This window comes from Giraffa tippelskirchi, chromosome 10, assembly GCF_054371585.1.
Source record: "Giraffa tippelskirchi isolate mGirTip1 chromosome 10, T2T-mGirTip1v1.2.pri, whole genome shotgun sequence".
Taxonomy (NCBI): Eukaryota; Metazoa; Chordata; class Mammalia; order Artiodactyla; family Giraffidae; genus Giraffa; species Giraffa tippelskirchi.
Genome location: NC_137284.1, coordinates 79,486,857 through 79,513,469, shown reverse-complemented (window position 1 = coordinate 79,513,469; position 26,613 = coordinate 79,486,857). Strand labels below are relative to the sequence as shown.

Below are 26,613 nucleotides of genomic sequence, written 5' to 3'. Positions count from 1 at the left end.
CACTACATGGTGTGTGATACTAGAATAGCTTGAATGCAGAAACAGATGTGAGATGCTAGTTATTGTCTATTAAGTACAACATTAAAGATATTTGCAAAGATTTAAATAATACTATTACCACTTTCAGTTTTGAAAAATATAATTTTAATAAAAATATTTATGCTAAAATGTAATGGGTTTATTTGGTTTAAAGACTGTAAGGCAGTCTTCACTTTGCACAGTTCCCGTTTGCACTGATTTTAGTTACTAGACTTTAATTTAATAATACCAGTCTCTACAACAACAACTTCCTGGTGGCTCAGGCAGTAAAGAAAGAAAGTGAAAGTCACTCAGTTGTGTCCAACTCTTGGCGACTCCATGGACTAGGCAGTCCATGGAATTCTCCAGGCCAGGATACTGGAGTGGGTAGCTGTGCCCTTCTCCAGGGGATCTTCCCAACCCAGGGATTGAATCCAGGTCTCTCTGGATTCCATTGCAGATGGATTCTTTACCAGCTGAGCATAAGAGAAGCCCTCCTGCAATGCAGGAGACCCGGGTTCAATCCATGGGTTGGGAAGATCACCTGGAGAAGGGAACGGATACCCACTCCATTGTTCTTGGTTGGGAAATCCCATGGAAAAAGGAGCCTGGCAGGCTACAGTCCATGGGGTCATAAAGAGCCGGACACGACTGAGTGGCTAACACTTTGACTTTGACTTCTATATTAATTGTGAGTAGTTGCATAAAATAACATTTTGCTGGTAGCTCTTTAGTTCACAGATCTTTGTGTAAATCACAAAAGCACATCATGGTTAGTGACCAGTCACATCATTGCTTCAGAGTCTATCTAGCGTTGGACACTATGCATGTTACTGGTTCATACCCAGAAATCAAAACCTGCAGCTATGTTGTTTCTTTGTCTCCTTTTTGTAAACCCACATGCCATTTTGTGGGAATGCACAATTAAAAGAGTAAATTGGCCAACAGTGATGACACTGGGGCAAAGAAGCAGAAGATGATAATGCTGGAAGTAAAACTTGAATGGAAGATAAATGGAACCATAGAAGAAACAGTTGATCATTGGAAAGTTGATTGAAAGTGATAGTGTTAGTGATAGTCACTCAGTTGTGTCCAGCTCTTGGCGACTCCATGGACTGTAGCCCATCAGGTTCCTCTGTCCATGGGCTTCTCCATGCAAGAGTGCTGGAGTGGGTTGCCATTCCCTTCTCCAGGGGATCTTCCTGACCCAAGGATCTAACCTGGGTCTTCTGCATTGCAGGCAGATTCTTTACCATCTGAGCCACCAGGGAAGCCCAAACTGCTGCCATTCAAGAGAATTTAGATAATCAGCCAGAGGAAATTATTGAAGGAAACATTGATATAAATGAACAAAGTGCTTATGACAAAAAGATGTAATAATACTATTATAGGGCCTCTGAGAGATTCTCACTGCTTTGAAAATTCACAGGGTAAAATGTTGGAACTGATTCAAACTTAGAAAAGCATATGACAGTTTGCCCAGGCTTAGACGACATACTCATTCATATTTTAAGTTATACAATGAGAAGAAAGTAAACAATTTTCAAACTATTCTAGGTAAGTTTTTTACAAAGAAGACACCTTAATTCTCAGTATTGGTCATGTTTTAAATTACAGTGTACTAAATAATGTTTGACTATTTTTTCCATTTCCCTGTGCATTATAGCCAGCAGAGAGTTTTTAATGTTTTGACAAAAACAACAGAATAATTGTAATTATTCCTATTGATTATTGCAATCACACTGCATGATTTCAGTTTGCACATTTTCATGTGCAAAGGGAGGACTGCCTGTATTTAACTCATATAAACAAATATCTTTATTATTTGCCATTATACTTATGTCTTGTATTTTTGTCCTGAATGAGTGAGCGTTGCCAGTAAGCCTAAAACCTAAGGAACGATTTGTACTCCTTTATCTCTCGCGTGTGTGTGTGTGTGTGTGTGTGCGCGTGCTCAGTCGCTTCAGTTGTGTCTGACTCTGCAAGCCTATGGACTGTAGCTCACCAGGCTTCTCTGTCCATGGTATTCTCCAGGCAAGAATACTGGAGTGGGTTGCCATGCCCTTGTCCAGGGGATCTTCAGGACCCAGGGATCGAACCTGCACCTCTTATGGCTCCTGCATTGGCAGGCAGGTTCTTTACCACTTGAGCCACCTGGGAAGTCCATAGTTTACCTTTCTAATTATTTAACAGCTCTCATCATTACCACTTCTCTTCCTACACTACTGATTGTCTTTACTTAGACACTCACCGTTCATAGGGTGTGACTGTAAATGGGTAGTAGGCTCATTAGTATCCTACTGTCTTTGCGACGCCATGGATTGCAGCATGCCAGCTTCCCTATCCTTCACCATCTCCTGGAGCTTGCTCAAACTCATATCCTTTGAGTTGGTGATGCCATCCAACCATCTCGTTCTCTGTCGTCCCCTTCTCCTCCTGCCTTCAGTCTTTCCCATCATCAGGGTCTTTTCCAATGATACAGGGATAACATGAGGGAAGTGCTAGGGACAACAGAACTGCTCCAGATCTGATTTTAATTGTGGTGCCAGGAAGGTTTACATGTTAGAAATCATGAACTTTCTTTTTTGTCTTACTGTGACATTGGCCTTTTTGCCATTCCCTCAAAATAGGTCTTAGAAATATATCAACATGTACTTACAGTGTATATCTTTCAAGTCATTGTCCTATGTGCTGAAGCAGATATAAACACACAAAAGATATGCTTCTGCCCTGAAGGAGTTTGTATTCTAATAAGATAGAAATAGACAGCACAAGTAATAGCAGTAAGATAGTTGTAAGCATCTCTTAAAGGAGATACAAACAAGATGCTACATTGAGCTAGGAGTATGTAGAGGATAATTCTTCATTGAGAAGATGGCATTTAAGCTGAGTCTTGGGAAGTGCATTGGTATTTGGCAGTCAGAAATAGAGACAAAGGACATTCTGAGGAGAAGGAAAAATATAGTGTACTTTACAGGGTTATAAGTTTTCCTGTTATAGTTCATAAAAACTTCGGATCTACACTTCACGAATACTCAAATCCTGTCTTAATCAGTGTTGTTCTCCAAAACTCTTAAAAGCATTTTGGTCTGATGCTTAAACTGTTATAAGTTGTATTATGGCTGTGGACTTAATAATTTAGGTCATTCTGTTTATTCTGATTTTAATGGCTCTGAGGACAGTGGACTATTTCTAAGTCTTAGTGCAGTCAACCGATAGTAAATAGATAAGTCAACAAGGCTGATATTTCTGTAAAATTTTCTGTGTACAGAGTGAATTTGAGGAAATGAAGTTTTCAGAGCATATAATCTTATAAAACATTTCTGTAATATTTCTCTAGATTGCTTTCCTCCCATTTTTCCTACTCAATGAATGAATCGCATTTACTTAAAAGCAATAATAATCTTTTTTTCCCCCGTAGGTTTTCTGTGAAGACCTTGATTGATCGGTCCTGCTTTGAGACAATTGATGATTCTTCTCCTGAATTTAACAACTTTGCAGCCATTTTGGAACAGATTCTAAGTCATCGACTGAAAGGTAATAGCGCTAATGTATTATTTATTCTTCCAACAGTTCTGTTATTAACAAGCTTGAGATTTTAGAAATTATCCATGGTTTAGTGTGATTTAGACTGCAGCATCTTGAGAAACAAAAAACTGATTTTAGAACACCTAGTCTTTTGGCTATGTCCCTGGTAAAGAATCTTTTCTTGAATTTATACCCATTTCTAGGATTCATTAAAAATGTTGAATATTAATTGCCACATACAAGAAGCAGATTCACTTTCTATATGTAATTAAAATAAAAGCTTAAATTAAAAGGTAACTCATCTTCAGAGATTACTAGTTGGTATTTTAATCAGCTTACAGAGGAGCACCAGGCATTGTTTGCTTAATCTTTTCTTCATTAAATTCAAAATCTTTGAAAATTTTTTAGCAGTAAGTAGATTAAAAAAGAGCTATGTAAAAGAGATGCTGGACTTAAAAATCAGTAAATGTATTTATGTCAGAAACATAAATCTCTTAAAATTTAAAAGAAAAAATGAAAACTGTGTCCCTTCAGAAATATGATACTTTTAAAATTAAAAATATACATCTGTAAAATATAGCTGATAGCATGAAGAAATAATATGTAGTATATAACTTTTAGTAGTAATAAATGGTAACTTTATCACATTAATTCTGTTGCCTAGTTTCCCTAAAGGAAATTTGATCTCTAGATGTTTTCACTTAAGTTTTTATTATCTTTGTGATTTTAATGGTATAGTAATTTCAAATAAGTAACGTTTTGGTGATATAATTTATGAGCATCTCAAAGTTAATCTGAAAGTTAATCTGTTTTTTGCTTTTTAGTGCTGAAAGCGTCAAGTTTTAGTATAATTGTTTAAATCAGTTGAGCAGTCCTGTAGGCTTATAATAAATGGTTGAATTTAATTAAATGTTAAATTGGGTAACAAAATCTGAATTCATTCAGCCCTTAAAATGGGATCCATAAAAATCACTAGTGCTTTTCTGTTAAAGTTCATTTGTTCTGTATATTTAAAGGGTTATTTATTTTTCTTATTTTTGCTATTCAATATTTTCTAAATTTTCCATGTTACCCTTTATGAGAAAATAAGATTTTATGAAAGCAAATGTCTGAAAATATTTTGAAATATTTTCGTAGTTACTATATTCTGTTGTTATTTTTAATTTTATATGTAAATTTACAAATAATATTTTAAAACATACGAAATACAGTGGTGTTTGAGGTATCTTAATGTTCCACAAGGGTTTTATCATAAGACCTCAATTCCCTGATTTGGTATACCATTTAGCCTGTTATTTGTTCACAAAATCCATAAACTACAAAGAAAACAAACCATGTTGATCTAGCCATGCTGAGTGATGGGGTAGACTCACTACCATATAAGTGGCACATCTCTCTGCCATCTACTGAATCATGCCTCAGCAAAATACACATCATAGACCTTTAGACTGACTTCTTCACCATAAATGTTATTTCTATGGAAGCCATAGAAATGGACTGCTGTGTTGAGAGTACAATCTCTAGTTATTTTATGGATAAGAATTCCACTAGAATGACAGTAAAAAAGATGATTCTGAAATCTGTGAATTTCTTAAGCTTGGTAAGATTAATAATTCAAAACATGCTTTTAAAAAAGTTCCTGTAGATCAGCTGTGGTGGTCACTGTTGTTAGTGTGGATATGAATCATGAAATGATCTATACCTTTCATGATGAGGCAGTTTATTAAAGATTCAGGTGTCTAGAAAGTTTCATATAGTATTGCCCATTTTTTGCTCTCCTAATAGGTAACAAATTGCCTTTAATTTTGCAAAAGTTATATAATTATTTTGATAATATAGTGTGTCCACTTGGAATTTAGTTAATGTAACAACTAATTGTTTCTATTCTTTCCTTGATAGAAGTACAAGTTTAAAATGTTTAATTTCCTGAGTTTACAAGGCTTGCTTTTCTGTAGCTACTTTTCATTTTTTTAATAAAAAGGCATTTACTTTATCAGTTTGTTTCAGAGGAAAAACAAAAATTCACCCCAGGCCCACTATAGGCTGTGCTGACACAGGTAGCAAAGAGAGTCATTCCTTCTAACAGCCCCATTATTAAAAAAAAACACGAGACTATTAAAGTCACATATATTAATGTCATCTGCAGTAATTCTGTAATAAGATGATGATCTTTTCTGGAATATAGCTGAGAACTAAGAATTGATCACAGAATGGAAAGTTCAAAGAGGCCTTAGTTCATGTCTTGATTTCAGTCATTTTTTAACTTTTGCTCTAAAACATAATCCTTTTTTCCAACTCATTTCCACCTCCCCTAATAAAAGCCACTGCAGATGCTGGATATGTAAGTGGAAGGTCTTGTTGAAGTTGGGTGGGAATATCAGGCATTTTGCCAGCTCAGCAGCAATCACACCCCACCTCCACAGTACCGCTTCAGGCAGCACCATTAATCATAGCTTAAAAATCACTAGTCTGTCTCCTACTGAAGCAATCCACCAAGCGATATTTCCAGCTGGTGGACATACGGTCTTCATTTTAATACTTCTGATATCGGGGAACAAAGGATAGTACAGCAGGCCATTATGTTTTGGGCAGTTCAGATTGTTAGAAAATTCTGATGTATAATATAAGAAGTCAGCTTGGGTGACCGTGCTTTTCTGCCTCTTTTTAAAATTGTGAGCCTAATACATATTAAAAGTTTCTATTACATAATCCTTTTTCCTTAGTTCCCCTTTTCTTTCTTCAGGCGAAGTATCTCTAGTTCTTTCAGTCTTCTGGAACCACTATAGTCTCATTCTTCGGGTTTATCATTGGTTTATTGGATCTTAAAATCTGGTACTGAAAGCTGAGTAAAGTGCTTCAGATAGGTTAATTTCTGTGTTGCTTGGAGTTTGAGATTACAGTGACTTTCTCATTCCCACATCACACTTTTGTTTATGTTTAAGTAAAGGCCAAGTAAAATCCCAGAGCTTCTAAAAGCTTAACTGTTGCTTGTCTTATGTTTTAGATTCTCCAAATCAGTTGCCGGAGATCAAGTTTGATAGGGACAAATGAAGTATCATTTCCTAATCATTCTCTTCATTTACTTTTTTAAAAATATTTATTTATTTGGCTGCACCAGGTCTTAGCTGTCATATGAAAGTGTGAAAGAGTTGCTTAGTCATGTCCGACTTTTTGCGACCCGCCAGGCTCCTCTGTCCGTGGGATTCTCCAGGCAAGAATATTGGAGTGGGTTGCCATACCGTCCTCTAGGGGATCTTCCCTACCCAGGGATCGAACCCAGGTCCCTGGCATTGCAGGGAGATTCTTTACCATCAGAGCCACCAGGGAAGCTGTTTGCCTTTTGTGAGGTCTTTCAGTTGTGGCATGTGGGATTTTAGTTGTGGCATGCAAACTCTGAGTTGAAGCATGTGATATCTAGTTCTTTGACCAGGGGTGGACTCCAGGTTCCCTGCATTGGGAGTCTTAGCCCGTGGACCACCAGGAAAGTCCCCCTCATCAATCATGCTAGAGATAGATGAAGTGGCTATAAAAATAAAATTTAGGAGGATTTCTGCTTTCAGGAAGATAAAGTGGACATACTTTCCCCTATTTCTCCCATTAAACCCTGGACCTATAAAACACAAGACTCTGAAAGGTAGGGAGAAGAAGTCTAGGGACTTCGGTACCTTAAGAATGGCATCGTGGCAGGTCTCTTGGATTTTCTGCTTGCTTTATATCCAACACTGAGTATTGGATAAGCCAGAAGCCTTCAGGCATCAACAGGAGGGTGCCCATACACACACAGTCTGACAAAGATCTGCTGTCTCTAGCTAAAAGACCAGGAATAGAGGAATAGAGCAGCCTGGCAAGATAGGAGACTTTTAAGACACAGTCTACTCCATTTTAATTGGAGAAGGAAATGGCAACCCACTCCAGTATTCTTGCCTGGAGAATCCCAGGGACGGCGGAGCCTGACGGGCTGCCGTTTATGGGGTCGCACAGAGTCGGGCACGACTGAAGCGACTTAGCAGCACTCCATTTTAGCCAAATACTACAGAAAAACTGGCATTACCCCAACCCAGACCTGAAGAGGCTGAGTGGAGAACTGAGAATTGCATCCTCATGAGAACAGAGTATCTCAGCACCACCACAGTGGTATCAGAGAATGCCAAGCAGAGAGCGGGCACTTCTTCCCTCCTCACTGGTTGTGAGCCTGGTCTTCTCACCTGCTCCCATACTGTGTCCATAGAGAGCCTGGATTTTGATCCCCACCCAGCAGCAATGAGGTTGTGTCAGGAGAGGTGTATTAGAGAGTTAGGTCTTTGACCATCACCCAGCAGTGATGAGGCTGCTCCCAGTGCATTGTCGGTCAGCCTATACTCCCACCTCCACCCCAGGGTGATGAGGACCCCTCCCTGGAATGTCAGTGAAGGCCCCCAGGAAGCTTGGACTGCTCCCTGTACGTGTCAGTAATGAAGTGTGGTGCCTTCCACCCCATGACCTTCCCCTGCTGGAGCAGTGTCACAGAAAGCCAGTTACAACAGAAGGTTTAAATAAGATCCTTAGTCTCATAACACAGTAGGAACATATCCAGGTTTCCTTCGAAGATGGCTTTTCATACCAAGAACCAGGAAGAGGTGTAACAAAAGGCAATAGATGTCAACACTGAGATGATAAAAGGTGTTAGAATTACTGATACAGATCACAAATCAGTCATGATAAAAATGCTTCACTGAGCAATTACAAACATTCTTGAAACAAGTGAAAAAACAGAAAAACACTGCAAAGAAATAGAGGATAAAAAGAAGAAACAAGTGGAAATTTTGATACAGAAAAGTACAAAACCAAAATGAAAAGTTCTATGGTTGGGCTCAATAGGAAAGTGGAGGGGGACGAGGAAAGAATTGGTGAACTGGAAGACAAGGCAATCAAAACTTCCTAATTGAATAACAGAGACTCAAAATAATCTAAAATTAGAAAGAAGAGACTTAAACAAAAAGCCTCAGGGATCTGTGGGATCATAACCAAAGGTCTAAAATTATTGTCATCAGAGTCCTTGAAGGAGAGAAAGAGGACAAGACTGAAAATGTACTCAAAGAAATACTGACTGAAATTTTCTGAAATTTGGCAGAAGATGTAAACATACAGACTCAAGAAAGTTTCCTTTTATTTTGTAGCTTTTTGTTTGTTTCCTCTGCTTTTGGTTTGTCTGTCTTTTTCCTATTTCCTGTGAATTATTTGAAAACTTTTTAGAATTCCATCTTTATTTATCAATAGTGTTTTTGAGTGTATCTCTTTGTGTGTATGTTTGTGTGTGTGTGTGTGTATATATAGTAGTGGTTGCTCTCGGTATTATATATACATAACTTGTCACGGTCTGTTGGTATCATCATTTTCCAATCTGAAACTTAAAAACTTTACCTTTCTTCATGAACATTACTCTCTCCTATTTATAAATTATTTTAGCTATTTCCTGTACATACATTTAGAACCACATTAGACAGTGTTACAATTTTTCTTTCTACCATCAAATTTAATTGAGAAAACTGAAGAGGAGAAAGCAAGTCTGTTTTTCAGGTTACAAAGGGACTTAACTGCTGTGTCATTTCTTGAGTTCCAAGGTCCCTAGTCAGTCCTTTTTTTTTAATTCTTCCCCTTCAGAATCTTCTTCGCTCTGTTTCATATATAATGTCAGGGTTTAGGGTTGTATTTAGCAGAAGGAGAGAGCATATACTTTATCTTTCCTGGAACTGGTAGTCTTTAATTTTTTAACATGAGTAATTGCATCAGTAGCTTTTCTTAATGTTTATTCATCCCTATATCCTTGGGAAAAATCTAATTTGGACCTCATGTATTATTTTAATATACTTTCTAAGATTTAGGATTTAGTTTTTTTTTTTTTCCTTTTTGGCTCCAATGATTCTCGGTTGCCGTGCGGGCTTTTCTCTAGTTGTGGCAGGCAGGGCCTATTATTTAGTTGCGGTGCGTGGGCTTCTCATTGCAGTGGCTTCTCTTGTTGGGCTCCAGGGTGCAGGCTTCAGGAGATGTGGCACGTGGGATCAGTAGTTGTGGTTCCTGGCTTCTGGAGCACAAGCTCAGTAGTTGTGGTACACAGGCTTAGTTGCTCTGCGGCATGTGGAATCTTCGCAGACCAGGGATTGAACCTATGTCTCCTGCATTGGCAGGCAGATTCTTTACCACTGAGCCACCAGGGAAGCCCTAGTGGTAAGTTTTGATTCTGAGTTTATGAGCAAAATTTATCATTTTTCTGTTTGGTACTTGGTACTTTTTGTTGTTGTTACCAAGATTATATACACCTCATTAAATAAATGAAGGTGTTTTATCTTTTAATATTCTTTGTAAGAATTGTGCATAATCTTGAAATCATCTATTAGGGAGAATTTGCCAGTAAAAACTCTGGGTCGAGTGGGGCAGGGACAAGACAGTGTGCATACACAAATGCAGTTTAATGGCTAATTTACTTGCTTAATGCTTATCAGTCTATGGAGGTTGTTGATTTCTCTATTCTTTTCTACAGTTGTCAGTTTCCTCTATATCCTCTTAATTATTTAACCTCTAGTTAGTTGCCATTTTTCCTTTCATTGTGACACACTTAAAATAGATGAATTCAACTGAATGGTTTAAAAAAACTCAAAGCTCACCGAAGAGATCTAAAGATAAGTCACATGTTCATCCTTATGGCATTGTTAAAAGCTAAGATTCTGCTTTTCAAAAAAACCTGCTCCCTATCTTCATCGTTTACCAGCCATCCCCCTTCTCTGAAGGATATGGTATACAGTTGTTCCTAGGTATCCTTGGAGGATTGTTTCTGAGGACCTCCTGGATACCAAAATCTGCAGATGCCTAAGTCCCTTATATAAAATGGCATAGTATTTACATATAACATACACACATCCTCCTGTGTAGTTTGAATCATCTGTAGATTACTTATAATGCCTAATACAGTGTAAATGCTATGTAGATAGTTGTCAGCACCTGGTAAATTCAAGTTTTGCTTTTTGGAAGTTTCTGGAATTTTTTTCCCCTCATCCATGGTTGGTTGAATCCATGGATAGAGAGGGGCACCTACACTTAATTCACGTTGCTGTTAAAGAATAAACAAAAGCTCTGTTAGTGACTACCTGGCATCATTTTCTATACAGATGTCCCCTTTTATACCACTGATATTGATTATTAGTTTTTTTCTCTTTTTTTCATGAGCACTATTGCCAGAGATTTGTAATTTTATTAGTCTTTCAAATAGACTAATAAATAACTTTGTTTTTGGCTTTGTTGATTTTTAACCTTCTCTCCAAATGCTGCTTTGGCTACATTTAGAAGTTTGGATATGTTTTCTTTTCACTAATATTCATTTTTAAATAATTATTATTTATATTACTTCTTCTTTAGCATCTGTTATTTGGAAGTTTATTTTTAATGTTTCTGAAAATAGCTTTTACATTTTCACTTTTATTTATGTTAATTGACTTATGATCAGAGAATCTGGTCTGTATGGCAGATATTTTTGAAATTTATAAGATTTGCTTAATGGCTTAGTGTATGATTAGTTTGAATAAATGTTCTATACTGAGAAGAATTTGTATTCTCCAATTCTTGATTATGTTTTTCAAATACTAGTCACATTTTTATCAGTTTGATCTATTAATAACAGAAGTTTTAAAGTATTATTCTGGTGAATTTATTAAGTTATTTTTATAGATGTGTCTATTTTTGCTTTCTATGTTTTGAGTCTATTTTGATGCATTCAGTTTTAGGGTTTTTATAGAGTCTCTTATTTTCTGTTTATTTTTCATTTTTGGCCTCTTAAGGATTCCTGTGAGTTTTTTTCCCATGTGTTTACCATGTTTAAAAGTGTATTTATTATATTTTATCTAGTATTTCTACTTTTGTGTTGGGAGGAGGGAAGATTTTCCTTAAATTGCTGCTTTCAATTCTAAGGACAAATTTTTGCTGTCTCTAAAGAGCGTTCCAAACTTTTCTCTTCTTTTCTTCTTTGAAAGTTATCCTTACCCTTTGTTGTTGATTTTTTGAGTGAGCAGTTAAACTTAGTGGTCAAAGTGTGTGATGTTGTGAGGTAAACAAGTCTGGCACCAATAGTAAGTATTCATTAGTTCCTTTTCAGTTCAGTTCAGTCGCTCAGTCGTGTCCAACTCTTTGCGACCCCATGAATCGCAGCACGCCAGGCCTCTCTGTCCATCACCAACTCCCGGAGTCCACCCAAACCCATGTCCATCGAGTCGGTGATGCCATCCAACCATCTCATCCTCTGTCGTCCCCTTCTCCTCCCGCCCCCAATCCTACCCAGCATCAGGGTCTTGTCCAATGAGTCAACTCTTCGCATGAGGTGGCCAAAAAAACTTTACTATAGTAATACAGATAGTTTAAAAGTAAAAGATATAAAAAGATATTCCATGCAGAAACTAATTGAAGGAAATTTGGAGTGACTGTATTAATATCAGATAATGTGAATACAGAACAATGAAAATTGATGTGATTGAATGTGGACATTTACATAATAAAAAGAGAGTTGGTTTGTCCAGAAGACACAAAACATCCTGAGATACATACGGTTAACAGAGCTTCAGAAAGCAAAAGCTGATGGAACTGACTGACCAGAGAATTAAAGATAGAAAAATCTACAAGTAGGGACTTCCCTGCTGGTGCAGTGGTTAAGACTCCATACTCCCATTGCAGGGGGCATGGGTTTGATCCCTGGTCAGGAAAGTAAGGTCTCACATGCCTCACAGTGTGGCCAAAACAAAAAAAAAAAAAGAGAAAAGTCTACAGTTGTACTTATCAACTACAGTGTCCCTGTGTGGATTCTCAATTGTTCATTTGTGTTTGACTCTTTGCGACCCCATGGACTGTAGCCCACCAGGCTCCTCTGTCCGTGGAATTATCCAGGCAAGAATACTGGGGGGGGTTACATTTCCTACTCCAGGGGATCTTCCTAACCCAGGGACTGAAACTTCATCACTTGAGTCTCCTGCCTTGGCAGGTAGATTCTTTACCAACTGTACCATCTGGGAAGTCCCATTAACTACAGCACTCTTATAATAACCAGTAGGTCACTGTGGATGAGATCATGAACTCCTTATTGCCAAATTCAAACTGAAATTGAAGAAAGTGCAAAAAACCACTAGACCATTCAGGTATGACCTAAATCGAATCCCTTATGACTATACAGTAGAAGTGAGAAATAGATTTAAAGGACTAGATCTGATAGACAGAATGCCTGATGAACTATGGATGGAGGTTTGTGACATTGTACAGGAGACAGGAATCAAGACAATCAGCAAGAAAAAGATACGCCAAAAAGGAAAATGGCTGTCTGAGGAGGCCTTACAAATAGCTGTGAAAAGACGGGAAGCTAAAAGCAAAGGAGAAGAGGAAACATATACCCATTTGAATGCAGAGTTCCAAAGAATAGCATGGAGAGATAAGAAAGCCTTCCTCAGCGATCAGTGCAAAGAAATAGAGGAAAAAAATAGAATGGGAAACACTAGAGATCTTTTCAAGAAAATTAGAGATACCAAGGGAACATTTCATGGAAAGATGGGCTCAATAAAGGACAGAAATGGTGGGGACCTAACAGAAGCAGTACATCATGAGAAACACTGGGCTGGAAGAAACACAAGCTGGAATCAAGATTGTGGGGAAAAATATCAATAACCTCAGATATGCAGATGACAGAAAGTGAAGAAGAACTAGAGAGCCCCTTGATGAAAGTGAAAGAGGAGAGTGAAGAAGTTGGCTAAAGCTCAACATTCAGAAAACTAAGATCATGGCATCTGGTCCCATCACTTCATGGCAAATAGATGGGAAAACAGTGGAAACAGTGTCAGACTTTATTTTGGGGGGGCTCCAAAATCACTGCTGATGGTGATTGCAGCCATGAAATTAAAAGATGCTTACTCCTTGGAAGGAAGGTTATGGCCAACCTAGATAGCATATTTAAAAGCAGAGACATTACTTTGCCAACAAAGGTCCATCTAGTCAACACTATGGTTTTTCCAGTGGTCATGTATGGATGTGAGAGTTGGACGATGAAGAAAGCTGAGTGCTGAAGAATTGATGCTTTTGAACTGTGGTGTTGGAGAAGACTCTTGAGAGTCCCTTGGACTACAAGAAGATCCAACCAGTCCATCCTAAAGGAGATCAGTCCTGGGTGTTCATTGGAAGGACTGATGTTGAAGCTGAAACTCCAATACTTTGGCCACCTCATGCAAAGAGGTGACTCATTGGAAAACACCCTAATGCTGGGAAGGATTGAGGGCAGGAGAAGGGGACAACAGAGGATGAGATGGTTGGATGGCATCACCGACTAGATGGACATGGGTTTGGGTAGACTCCAGGAGTTTGTGATGGACAGGGAGGCCTGGCGTGCTGTGATTCATGGGGTCGCAGAGAGTCAGACACGACTGAGCGACTGAACTGAACTAACAGAAGCAGAAGATACTAAGAAGAGGTGGCAAGAATACACAGAAGAATTGTACAAAAGAGTTCTTCATGACCCAGACAATTACGATGGTGTGATCACTCACCTAGAGCCAGACATCCTGGAAAGTGAAGTCAAGTGAGCCTTCGGAAGCATCACTATGAACAAAGCTGGTGGAGGTGATGGAAATCCAGTTGAGCTATTTCAAATCCTGAAAGATGATGCTGTGAAAGTGCTGCACTCAATCTGCCAGCAAATGTGGAAACCTCAGCAGTGGCCACAGGACTGGAAAAGGTCAGTTTTCATTCCAATCCCAAAGAAAGGCAATGCCAAAGAATGCTCAAACTACCGCACAATTGCACTCATCTCACACGCTAGCAAAGCAATGCCTAAAATTCTCCAAGCCAGGCTTCAGCAATACGTGAACTGTGAACTTCCAGATGTTCAAGCTGGTTTTAGAAAATGCTGAGGAACCAGAGATCAAATTGCCAACATCCGATGGATCATCGAAAAAGGAAGAGAGTTCTAGAAAAACACCTATTTCTGCTTTATTGACTATGCCAAAGCCTTTCACTGTGTGGATCATAATAAACTGTGGAAAATTCTTCAAGAGATGGAAATACCACACCACCTGACCGGTCTCTTCAGAAACCTGTGTGCAGATCAGGAAGCAACAATTAGAACTGGACATGGAACAACAGACTGGTTCCAAATAGGAAAAGGAGTACGTCAAGGCTGTCTATTGTCACCCTGCTTATTTAACTTATATGCAGAGTACATCATGAGAAATGCTTGGCTGGAGGAAGCACAAGCTGGAATCAAGATTGCTGGGAGAGATATCAATAACCTCAGATATGCAGATGACACCACCATTATGGCAGAAATTGAAGAAGAACTAAGAGCCTCTTGATGAAACTGAAAGAGGAGAGTGAAAAAGTTGGCTTAAAGCTCAACGTTCAGAAAACTAAGATCATGGCATCTGGTCCCATCACTTCATGGGAAATAGATGGGCAAATAGTGGAAACAGTGGCTGACTTTATTTTTCTGGGCTCCAAAATCACTGCTGATGGTGACTGCAGCCATGAAATAAAAAGACGCTTACTCCTTGGAAGGAAAGTTATGACCAACCTAGACATCATATTAAAAAGCAGAGACATTACTTTGCCAACAAAGGTCCATCTAGTCAAGGCTATGGTTTTCCCCGTGGTCATGTATGGATGTGAGAGTTGGAGTATAAAGAAAGCTGAGTGCTGAAGAATTGATGCTTTTGAACTGTGGTGCTGGAGAAAGCTCTTGAGAGTCCCTTTGACTGCAAGGAGATCCAACCAGTCCATCCTAAAGGAGATCAGTCCTGGGTGTTTATTGGAAGGACTGATTTTGAAGCTGAGACTCCAATACTTTGGCCACCTAATGCGAAGAGCTGACTCATTGGAAAGGACCCTGATGCTGAGAAAGATTGAGGGCAGGAGGAGAAGGGGACGACAGAGGATGAGTTGGCTGGGTGGTATCACCGACTTGATGGACTTTGGTTTGGGTGGTCACAGGGAGTTGGTGATGGACAGGGAGGCCTGGTGTGCTGCGGTTTATGGTGTCGCAAAGAGTCAGACACGACTGAACAACTGAACTGAACTGAGGTCAGATAGACAGAGTATCAGTAATATAGAAGATCAGAACAGCATAACAGAACAGCAATAATATAAAACAGCATAAAAAATATTACAGCATATAAAGAATAAAAAATAAAACAGCATGTAAAAATATTGTAACAGCAATAACATAGAAGATCTGAACCAACTGACTTAATTGACATTTATAAAGCACTCCACCCAACAGCAGTAGGTTGTATGTTCTTTCAAGGGCAAATGGAACATTCAAAAAGATCTTATTCTGAGCCATAACACAAACCTTAACAAATTTAAAAGAATTAAAATCATACAAAGTATGTTCTCTGACTCTAACAAAATTAAACTAGAAATTAAGAAAAGAAGGATCTGAAAAATCACCAACTATTTTGGAATTTTTAAAAAATCACAAGTAATTCATATTTCAAAGAGGAAGTCTCAAGGAAAATTACAAAGTATTTTGAACTGAATGAAAAATTAAATGTATCATACCATTTATGGAATGAAGTTAAAGCAGTGTTAGAGGGATATTTAAGGTATTAAATAAGGAAGGTTACATTAGAAAAGAAGAAAAGTTTAAAGCCAATAATTCAAGATTCCACCTGAAGAAATTAAAAAAAACAAGAGAAAATTGAACCCAAAGCAAATGTAAAGATCCAAAATGATAAAGGCAGAAATTGATGAAATTAAAAACCTAAAAACAATAAATAAAATCAATCACATGAAAGGCAATTGTTTTAAAACATTAATACATTTTAATTTTATTAACTCTTGGTCCAGAGTGAGCAAGAAAAAGAGAAGACATAAACTACCAATATCAGGAGTGAAAGTGGGCATATCATTATAGATCCTACATTCAAAGGATAAGTAAATACTATGAACTACTCTTAACATAAATTTAACAGCATGGATGAAACGAATCAATTTCTTCAAAGACAAATCTTAACAAGATTTAACAGAGAAATAGATAACTTGCCTAGTCCTGCGTCTATTAAAGAGATTGAATAAGTAGTTGAAAACCTTCCAACAAATGAAACAAATGCTCTCTTTTATAAGGGCCCTAACCCCATTCATGAGGGCTTATGATGTGATAACCTCCCCAAAGCCCCACTTTGAAACACCATCACACTGGGGATTAGGTTTCAGTGTTGGAGAGGCACAACATTCAGTGTGTAGCAGGGATCTACAGAAGTCTGCAGCAGGGTTTCTTAGCCTTAGGCTTAGTGACATTATGGACCTGTTAATTCCTCTAAAACTCAATATTGTTAAGATGTCAGTTCTCTCTCTGTTGATCTATAGATCCAGTGTCCTCTCAAAATGTTAGTAGGCTTTTTCTGTAGATGTTAAACTGACACTATAAATGGCTAGACTAGGTAACTAGAATAGGCAAAACAGTTTTACAAAGGAAGAACAAAGTTGGATGCTCAAAGTCTCTGATTTTGAGAACTTTCAGGAAATAGTGATTAAAGGGTGTGTTATTGGCAAATTACGATTTCAATTAAATATTAAAGTAAATTAAGTATTAGGACTTCTGTGTAGCTCAAACGATAAAGAAGCTACCTGCAATGGAGGATACCTGGATTCAATCCCTGGGTCAGGAAGATCCTCTGGAAAAGGGAATGGCAATCCACTCCAGTATTCTTGCTTGGAGAATCCCATAGACAGAGAAGCCTGGAGGGCTACAGTTCATGGGGTGGCAAAGAGTCAGACATGACTGAGTGACTAACACTTACTTACTTGCACTTACTTACTTATTGGTAAAAGCTTTTAAATATACATAAATACATAAGTTGCTAAGTCGTGTCTGACTCTGCTATTCCATGAGCTGGCTCCTCTGTGCATCGGATTTCCCAAGGCAAGAATTCTGGAGTGGGTTGCTATTCCCTTCTCAGAGGATCTTCCCAACCCAGCGATCTAATCTGGGTCTCTGGCTTGGCAGACAGATTGTTTACCACTGAGCCACCTGGGAAGTAGAATGAAGTAGAGTCCAGAAATAAGAGGCACACAGATATGCTTGATTGGTTTTTTACTAAGATGAAAAGGCATTTCACTGGTGAATTGATCATCTTTTCCAACAAATGGTGCTAGAACAATGGGATTCAGCTCAGTTCAGTCACTCAGTTGTTTCCAACTCTTTGCCACCCCATGGACTGCAGCACACCAGGCTTCCCTGTCCATCACCAACTCCCAGAGCTTGCTCAAACTCATGTCCATTGAGTCAGTGATGCCATCTCATCATCTAGCATCCCCTTCTCCCGCCTTCAATCTTTTCCAATGTCAGGGTCTTTTCAGATGAGTCAGTTCTTCGCATCAGGTGGCCAAACTATTGGAGTTTCAGCTTCAGCATCAGTTCTTCCAAAAAATATTCAGGACTGATTTCCTTTAGGATGGACCTGCTGGATCTCCTTGCAGTCCAAGGGACAGTCAAGAGTCTTCGCCAACACCACAGTTCAAAAGCATCAATTCTTCGGTGCTCAGCTTTCTTTATGGTACAACTCTCACATCCATACACGACTACTGGAAAAACCATAGCTCTGACTAGACAGACCTTTGTTGGCAAAGTAATGTCTCTGCTTTTTAATATGATGTCTAGGTTGTTTATAGCTTTTCTTTCAAGGAACAAGCGTCTTTAAATTTCACGGCTGCAGTCACCATCTGCAGTGATTTTGGAGCCCCCCAAAATAAAGTCTGTCACTGTTTCCATCGTTTCCCCATCTGTATGCAATGAAGTGATGGGACCGGATACCATGATCTTCGTATTTTGAATGTTGAGTTTTGAGCTAACATTTTCAGTCTCCTCTTTCACTTTCATTAAGAGGCTTTTTAGTTTTTCTTCGATTTCTGCCATATGGGTGGTATCATCTGCAATTCTGAAGTTATTGATATTTCTCCGAGCAATCTTGATTCCAGCTTGTGGTTCCTCTAGCCTGGCATTTCGCATGATGTTCTCTGCATATAAATTAAATAAGCAGGGTGATAATATACAGCCTTGATGTACTCCTTTCCCTATTTGGAACCAGTCTGTTGTTCCGTGTCCAGTTCTAACTGTTGCTTCTTGACCTGAATACAGATTTCTCAGGAGGCAGGTCAGGTGGTCTGGTATTCCCATCTCTTTCAAAATTTTCCAGTTTGTTGTGATCCACACAGTCAAAGGCTTTGGCATAGTCAATAAAGCAGAAATAGATGTTTTTCTGGAGCTCTCTTGCTTTTTATGTGATCCAGCAGATGTTGGCTATTTGATCTCTGGTTCCTCTGCCTTTTCTAAATCCAGCTTGAACATCTGGAATTTAATGGTTCACATACTGTTGAAGCCTGGCTTGGAGAATTTTGAGCATTACTTTGCTAGTGTATGAGATGAGTACAATTGTGCAGTAGTTTGAGCATTCTCTGGCATTGCCCTTCTTAGGGATTGGAATGAAAACTGACGTTTTCTAGTCCTGTGGCTACTGCTGAGTTTTCCAAATTTGCTGGCATATTGAGTGCAGCACTTTCACAGCATCATCTTTTAGGTTTTGAAATAGCTCAACTGGAATTCCATCACATCCACTAGCTTTGTTTGTAGTGATGCTTCCTAAGGCCCACTTGACTTCCCATTCCAGGATGTCTGGCTCTAGGTGTGTGATCATACCATCGTGGTTATCTGGGTCATGAAGACCTTTTTTGTATAGTTCTTCTGTGTATTCTTGCCACCTCTTCTTAATATCTTCTGCTTCTGTTAGGTCTATACCATTTCTGTCCTTTATTGTGGCCATTTTTGCATGAAGTGTTCCCTTGGTATCTCTAATTTTCTTGAAGAGATATCTAGTCTTTCCCATTCTGTTGTTTTCCTCTATTTCTTTGCATTGATCACTGAGGAAGGCTTTCTTATCTCTCCTTGCAGTTCTTTGAAACTCTGCATTCAAATGGATATATCTTTCCTTTTCTCCTTTGCCTTTCACTTCTCTTCTTTTCTCAGCTATTTGTAAGGCCTCCTCAGACAACCTTTTTGCCTTTTTGCATCTCTTTTTCTTGGAGGTGGTCTTGATCCCTGCCTCCTGTGTAGTGTCACAAACCTCCATCCATAATTCTATATGCAAAAAAGTGAACTTTGAGTTCTACCTCACACCACATACAAGAATCATTTCGTAATGGATCATAGACTACATGTAAAAACGTAAAAACCACAAAAATGTAAAACATCTTTGTTATGTTTAATGAGGCAAACATTTTAGGTGAAACAACAGAAGTGTAATCTGCCAAACAAAAAATAATGACTTGTAAACCTCAGCAAAATTACCAACTTTTTTCCTCCAAAAGACATTTTTAAGAGAATAACACAAACCATAGGCTGGGAGAAAATAGTTGCTAATCACATATTTGACAATGGGCTTGTATCCAGAATATACTAAGAACTATGAAAATGTAATAATTTGAAAACATGTAACCCAATTTAATAACGAGCAAAAATTTGAACAGACCCTTCACCAATGAAAATACGCAAAAGGCATGTAGAACACACGGAAACATGTTCAGTATCATTAGTTACTTGGAAAGTACAATTAAAACCACAGGCACTGCTGTACTCTATACCCATTTCTAGTAGGGATGTGGGGAATTTGAAATATTGATGTATTACCGGTGGGAATGCAAAATGGTTTCCCAAAAGCTAATTCCTGTACTCAAGAGAAATGGAAACTTATCTTTGCACAAAGATCTGTTTATAACAGCCGTATTCATAATCACTAAAAACTAGAAACAGCCCAAATGTCCTTCATGTGAAGATTAGATAAACCAACACAATCCATATAAACTGAGAACAAAAGGGAAAAAACATCTTCTCTGTACACAACAACCTTTATGAATCTCAGATGTATTATGCTAAGTGAGAGAAGTGAGCCTCTAAAGGATACTGTATGCTCAGATACTGTATGCTCCCATTTGTATAACATTCTAGAACAGACTGGACTGTCATGTCAGAGAAGAGATTCAGTGGTTATCAGGGCTTAGTGATTAGAGATGTTGAGTATATACTGTCAGCATGAAGGAGTGTTTTTGGGTTGTAGAACTGTCATGTATCTTGTGATCATGGTTACATGATTGGTTGCATTTAAAAAATGCACAGAACTAGGCTTGCCACGTGGTGCTAGTGGTAAAGAATCCACCTGCCAATGCAGGAGATGCAGGTTCCATCCTGGAGTAGGAAATGGCACCCCACTCCAGTATTCTTGCGTGGAAAATTCCATGGGCAAAGGAGCCTGGCAGGCTACAGTCCATGAGGTCACAAGCAGTCAGACACAACTGAGAGACTGAGCACTCTGAATACCAACAGCAAACTTGCTGTACCTTAAAATATATATTTATAACTTACTCAAGTTCTGTCAGTTCCCATTAAACATTTTAAAATGGCAAAGATCCCACTCTTTCAGTGTAATACTTAAAATTACCATTCCTTGATTCTTGGTTACCTTAGGAAGTTGAGTAAGTTTCCTAACATAGTAGAAAGAAACTCCAAGGAAGATAGCCATCATCCCTTCACATTTTTCTTGGCTAAATATAATTTTATTTTTCCTCTGCTTTGGCAACAAGTCATAGTGTGAGTTCCCTATACTTTTCCTGGAGCACATGCTTTAAACTTGACATTGCACATATGCCTTCCTCTTTTTTCGTTTTTCCCCTAATCACACACACACACACGCACACCCTATTTATACCATTCATTCTCTTATTTAACCGTCCATCTAGATCCTCTGCTACCGTATGGGATACAAAGATTAATAAGGCATGCTTTCACATGAAATCAGTTTTGGAGGGCAAAGGGAAGGTACATTAACAAACAATGATGTAGATTAGTGTCATTGAGTCATAGTAGAAGTATTTAACGAGCGTGATGTAGCACAAAAGCGTGAATAATCCTTTCTGCCTTATTGGGTCAGAGAGGAGTCCACACAAGAAAGACATAAAAGTGCCTCAAATAAAAATTTAAATTTCATTTCTAAAATGTCATCTGTGACTTTGACTGTAGTAGTGTTTTGTAGACTGGACAGTTTAAGAAAAATATGAAATTTATCAGTAAAGTGGTCAGAAACAATCTTGAAAAAACATCTTGAAAACTTCAACTAGGTGATATGGAGATGGGATATAGTGGTGAATTTTGTAAAGGTTATATGAAAAATAGCTGATTAAAATGAAAAAGCTCTGAGTATCATAGAGGACTAAAGCTGGTCCCATCACTTCATGGGAAGTAGATGGGGAAACAGTGGAAACAGTGTCAGACTATTTTTTGGGGCTCCAAAACCACTGCTGATGGTGATTGCAGCCATGAAATTAAAAGACACTTACTCCTTGGAAGGAAGGTTATGACCAACCTAGATAGCATATTTAAAAGCAGAGACATTACTTTGCCAGCAAAGGTCTGTCTAGTCAAGGCTATGGTTTTTCCAGTGGTCATGTATGGATGTGAGAGTTGGATGGTGAAGAAAGCTGAGTGCCGAAGAATTGATGCTTTTGAACTGTGGTGTTGGAAAAGACTCTTGAGAGTTCCTTGGACTGCAAGAAGATCCAGCCAGTTCATCCTAAAGGAGATCAGTCCTGGGTGTTCATTGGAAAGACTAATGTGGAAGCTGAAACTCCAATACTTTGGCCACCTCATGCGAAGAGTTGACTCATTGGAAAAGACCCTAATGCTGGGAAGGATTGGGGGCAGGAGGAGAAGGGGATGACAGAGGATGAGATGGTTGGACGGCATCACCGACTCGATGGACATGGGTTTGGGTGGACTCCGGGAGTTGGTGATGGACAGAGAGGCCTGGTGTGCTGCGATTCATGGAGTTGCAAAGAGTCAGACAAGACTGAGTGACTGAACTGAACTAATTAAAGAAAAAAGGAACAAATATAATGAGATACTATTGATACATCAAATGGCCAAATATAATAAGATACTGTTGATGTATCAAATTTCCTATGAATTAATCTTCTAATTAAACTTCCTAACATTGGGCTTGCTGACTCACTTTGAGTTTAGATTTTGCCTCAGTTCTCAACAGTGTTCTCTAGTTACACTATGCACGGAGAATCCTCTTTCTCTTTTTAAATTGCCGTGCTCTAGTCTTATTGGTCTTCTCCTTTTTCTTGAGTAACCAGCCACTGCTATCATAGAACACCATTGCACACCTCCATCTGAATGGTTAACTCCCCATCTGTTTCAAAACTGTTCATTGAAGCATAAACCCTTCCAGCATATTTTAAATTAGAACTCATCTCACCTCCTTTCACCTGAAGCATTCCTGACCTCTTTTCCCTGTCCTGCTTATTTTTTAAGTCTTAACTTCTGACATATGTGATTTACTCATTATGATTATTGTTTATTGTATTCCTTTACCTCTGCTAAAGTATAAGCTTCGTTAGGCTAAAGATCTTTGTTTCGTTCATTGATGTCCCCTAGATTTCTTAAACAGTGCTTGGGATATAGGCACATAGTGAATATTTGTTGGAAAACAGAACTCTTGAGAAATTTCCACTTCTTGATCCCCTGAGTACTAATCTCTGGGCTGGTTTTTTGTGGGGGTTTTTTTTGTTTGTTTTTTTTCTCTGATAGCATCTGGATTCAGACTCTTAAAATAAGGTAGAATGTCTGTGACTTGACATTTTAGAATTTCTGCAATCCAGTTGAACTGTTATGATACCTAAGCATTGTTCAGGAACACTGGCTTGAACCTCAAAGCTCTTCCTGACTTAAATAATAAATCGTTACCTCCCCATGAGGCCACCTTTTGAAGTGTGGTGTAAACACTGTTAGAAACAATGGTAAAGATAAACCTCTCCATTTGGCTCTTGACTTTTCTTTGTTAATTTTTGAATGTTTTCCAACTTTTGATTCTTCGCACATAAAATGAGACTTGAATTGTTTCTGCAGTAACATTTGAACACAACTCACCCAATAAAACTCACCTACTCAGGCCAAAAAAACATGATACAATAGAAAAGAAAGTGGCTCTGAAGGTTGCCAAAGTTTGGCTTTTAGACAATGGACAAGGCCACTCTGTTCTTGAAATGTACTTCCATTTTATACTTGGAAATGTAGGAAACCTTCAGCAGATTTTGTATCTCAGAAAATCATCATATTCAAACATTCTTGAAACATCCAGTGTTGTATGTAGATGGTTGCTTTCGTTCAGTGTTTTAAATTGTATGTTTTAGTTGCTAAGTCGTATCCTGCTCTTGCGACTCCATGGACTGTAGCCCGCTAGGCTCCTCTGTCCATGGGATTTCCCAGGCAAGAATACTGGAGTGGGTTGCCATTTCCTACTCCAGGGGATCTTCCTGACCCAGGGTTTGAACCTGCATTGACAGGCAGATTCTTTACTGCTGAGCCATGGGGGAAGCCCCTTAAATTGTATAGGAAATAAAATTAACCTCTATGTAGTACAGTAAATGTAAAGTTCAAGTAGTTAAATAAGCAGCTATGTTGATTCTAAAAACAGAGAACTTCAGTTTGTAAGGCAAGTATGGTTAAAAAAATGTAACTGGAAACCATGAAGTATCACTCAAGTTTCCTATTCTTCATATATCTTTTTTTATTATATTCCTATACTTTTATGTATTCCTAAGCTTATAGCCCTTATCATTTCTTGTTTTTCTGATGCCTTTTGAAAAACCTCTTTCTTCATTTTAAGATTTTATCCCATAAAGGCCATGTGGACTATTTGACTTTGTTTATATTCTTGTTAATGTTCTATGTTTTTAAAAAAAGGAAAGAAAGGAAGAAATTGTTAAATCTCTAGCACGATTCCTTAATTTAACCCCTTTGTGTATATGTATACTTTCATCTTCTTGGACTATCAGTTGTTTTCTGCCTTCCCTTTTACTCCTACTCCATGTAAAAATGTCGAGGGGTTCACATATAAAACCATAGAAGTATTAATAAAACCTTCCAGAAATCCCAGATATAATGGCAGCTAGCAACTTTCTGTATATCTATCACATCTGAATATGTATACATAGACAATATGTGTATTTTCTTTGTTATGTCCTGTGTTTTGCCGTTAGTCATACTATATTTTTCCATTTCATTTTGTTTTATTAGCATTTTAAGACTTGAGATTAAATTCATATAACATAAAGTTCACTACTTTAACCATTGTAAAGTGTACAGTATACTGGATTTTAGTATATGCACAGTTTTGTGCGACTATCACTGCTGTCCGTTCTAGGACATTTTCATTATATTATAAAAGAACGTCTGTATCCACTGAGCAGTCACTTCCTTTTCTCTCCCCACCGCCCCCACCCCATTTCCTAGAAACCACTAATATACTTTTGGTCCTTATGGATTTACTTCTGAACATTTCATATAAATTAAATCATAAAATATGTGGCTTTTATGTTTGGCTTCTTTAATTTAGCATGTTTTCAAGGCTAATCCTTCTTGTACAGGTACCAGAACTTCATTCCTTTTAATGGCTGAATAATGTTCCATTATATAGATACACCACATTTTGTGCATTCATTAATCATTTAATGGGCATGTAGATTGTTTCCATTTTTTTATATAGCAACAGTACTATTATAATAGTAATGTTATGGAAAAGTCATGTACAGGTTTTTGAGCATCTATCTTCTATTCTCTTACTTATATTTCCATCTCATTTTAAGCAAATATAGTCAATTGTATAAATGAACCATGATTAAAGTCATATTTACTTATCAAAATTTTTTACCAAATATCTCTTTCATAAACATGCTGTCATATATCACTGAAAAAAATTTTCACAGTTTTCTAATTCTTTAAAATTGTTTTCTGTTAATGATAGTAGCTAATGAATTCTTAGAATTGTAATTACTGAAATTAAAGGGTATGCATATTATGATATATATGTACTATGTTATGTTTAATGTATGTTGCTATATTATCTATCATCTATCAGGTTGTACCAACGATAGTATATATGGTTATTTTCTCATATGCTCATTATACTATTATATTACTGTTTTTAGTTTAGTGAGGGGAAAATGTTTTTGATCTTCTATTAATATGAAATATATACAACATTTTGTTATTTTAATTTGTTTTTATTTTAAAATGAGATTGAATGAATATTCATGTTTATTCATCTCTTTTCCTAACTTCCAGATTATGACTTTGTTTCTTTTGTGGAATGAATTGTTTAAATTAGTCTAGAATAAAAAAGAATTAATTATGTACATTATGTGGAACTCATTATTTTATAGCTCATTTTGATCAATAACTTTTTTCTCCCTTGATATTACTCTTCTTACATGATTATTATTGGTAGTTTATTATTTTATTCTAATGTTTCACTTGAAAGTTTATTTCTGTTTTGAAACATCTGAAATATTTTTCTTGTCTTAGTTTCATATTATATATGGTTTTGAATGTTTAAAATTCTGAAACACACAATGGCCACATACTTGATTTGCTCCTGTTTGAAGCTATGTGATTGTCATACTACTCTTAACTAGTGTTATTTGTTGTAGGTGTTTTTAGGTGAAGAGCAAGAAAGATATCTCAAGTTTTTATATTTATTTGGAGATACGAACAAAACAGTTTTTATATTTTAGAACCAAACCATAATTTTCAAGGAATTTTTAACGTTCATATTTAAGCATTTTCTTATTTACAGAAGGAGGGGTTTATTAACGGTTTTAAACCTGGTTACCCATGGAGAGTTTTTCAAGTTTATTTTTTGTGAACTTCCCTTCAAAACTCCTTCAAATTAAAGAATTACAATTTAGAGTTGGGTTCCCTGGTGGCTCAGACAGTAAAATGTCTGTTTACAATGCGGGAGACCCGGGTTTGATCCCTGGGTGGGGAAGATCTCCTGGAGAAGGAAATGGCAACCCACTCCAGTATTCTTGCCTGGAAAATCCCATGGATGGAGGAGCCTGGTAGGCTACATACAGTCCATGGGGTTGCAAAGAGTCGGACACTACTGAGCAACTTCACTTTCACTTTCACTTTCTGAGAAGGGACTACTACATGGAAGAAAGCATTATGAAAAGACTTATTAA

The 26,613-nt window shown here is 37.7% G+C and overlaps 1 protein-coding gene across 15 annotated transcripts in view; it reads left to right on the top strand.

Moving 5' to 3' along the window:
* RUNDC3B (RUN domain containing 3B) overlaps positions 1-26,613 on the top strand; it is a 156,376-nt gene that overhangs the window by 19,797 nt on the left and 109,966 nt on the right. For all 15 annotated transcript variants that reach the window (XR_014067453.1, XR_014067451.1, XR_014067450.1 and 12 more), the window contains one exon: positions 3,440-3,555. Coding sequence is in view for 11 of the 15 variants with exons in the window: in XM_081536489.1 (XP_081392615.1) it covers positions 3,440-3,555 (116 nt within the window). In the remaining 4 variants the exon portion in view is untranslated. The remainder of the gene's footprint in view (positions 1-3,439; positions 3,556-26,613) is intronic.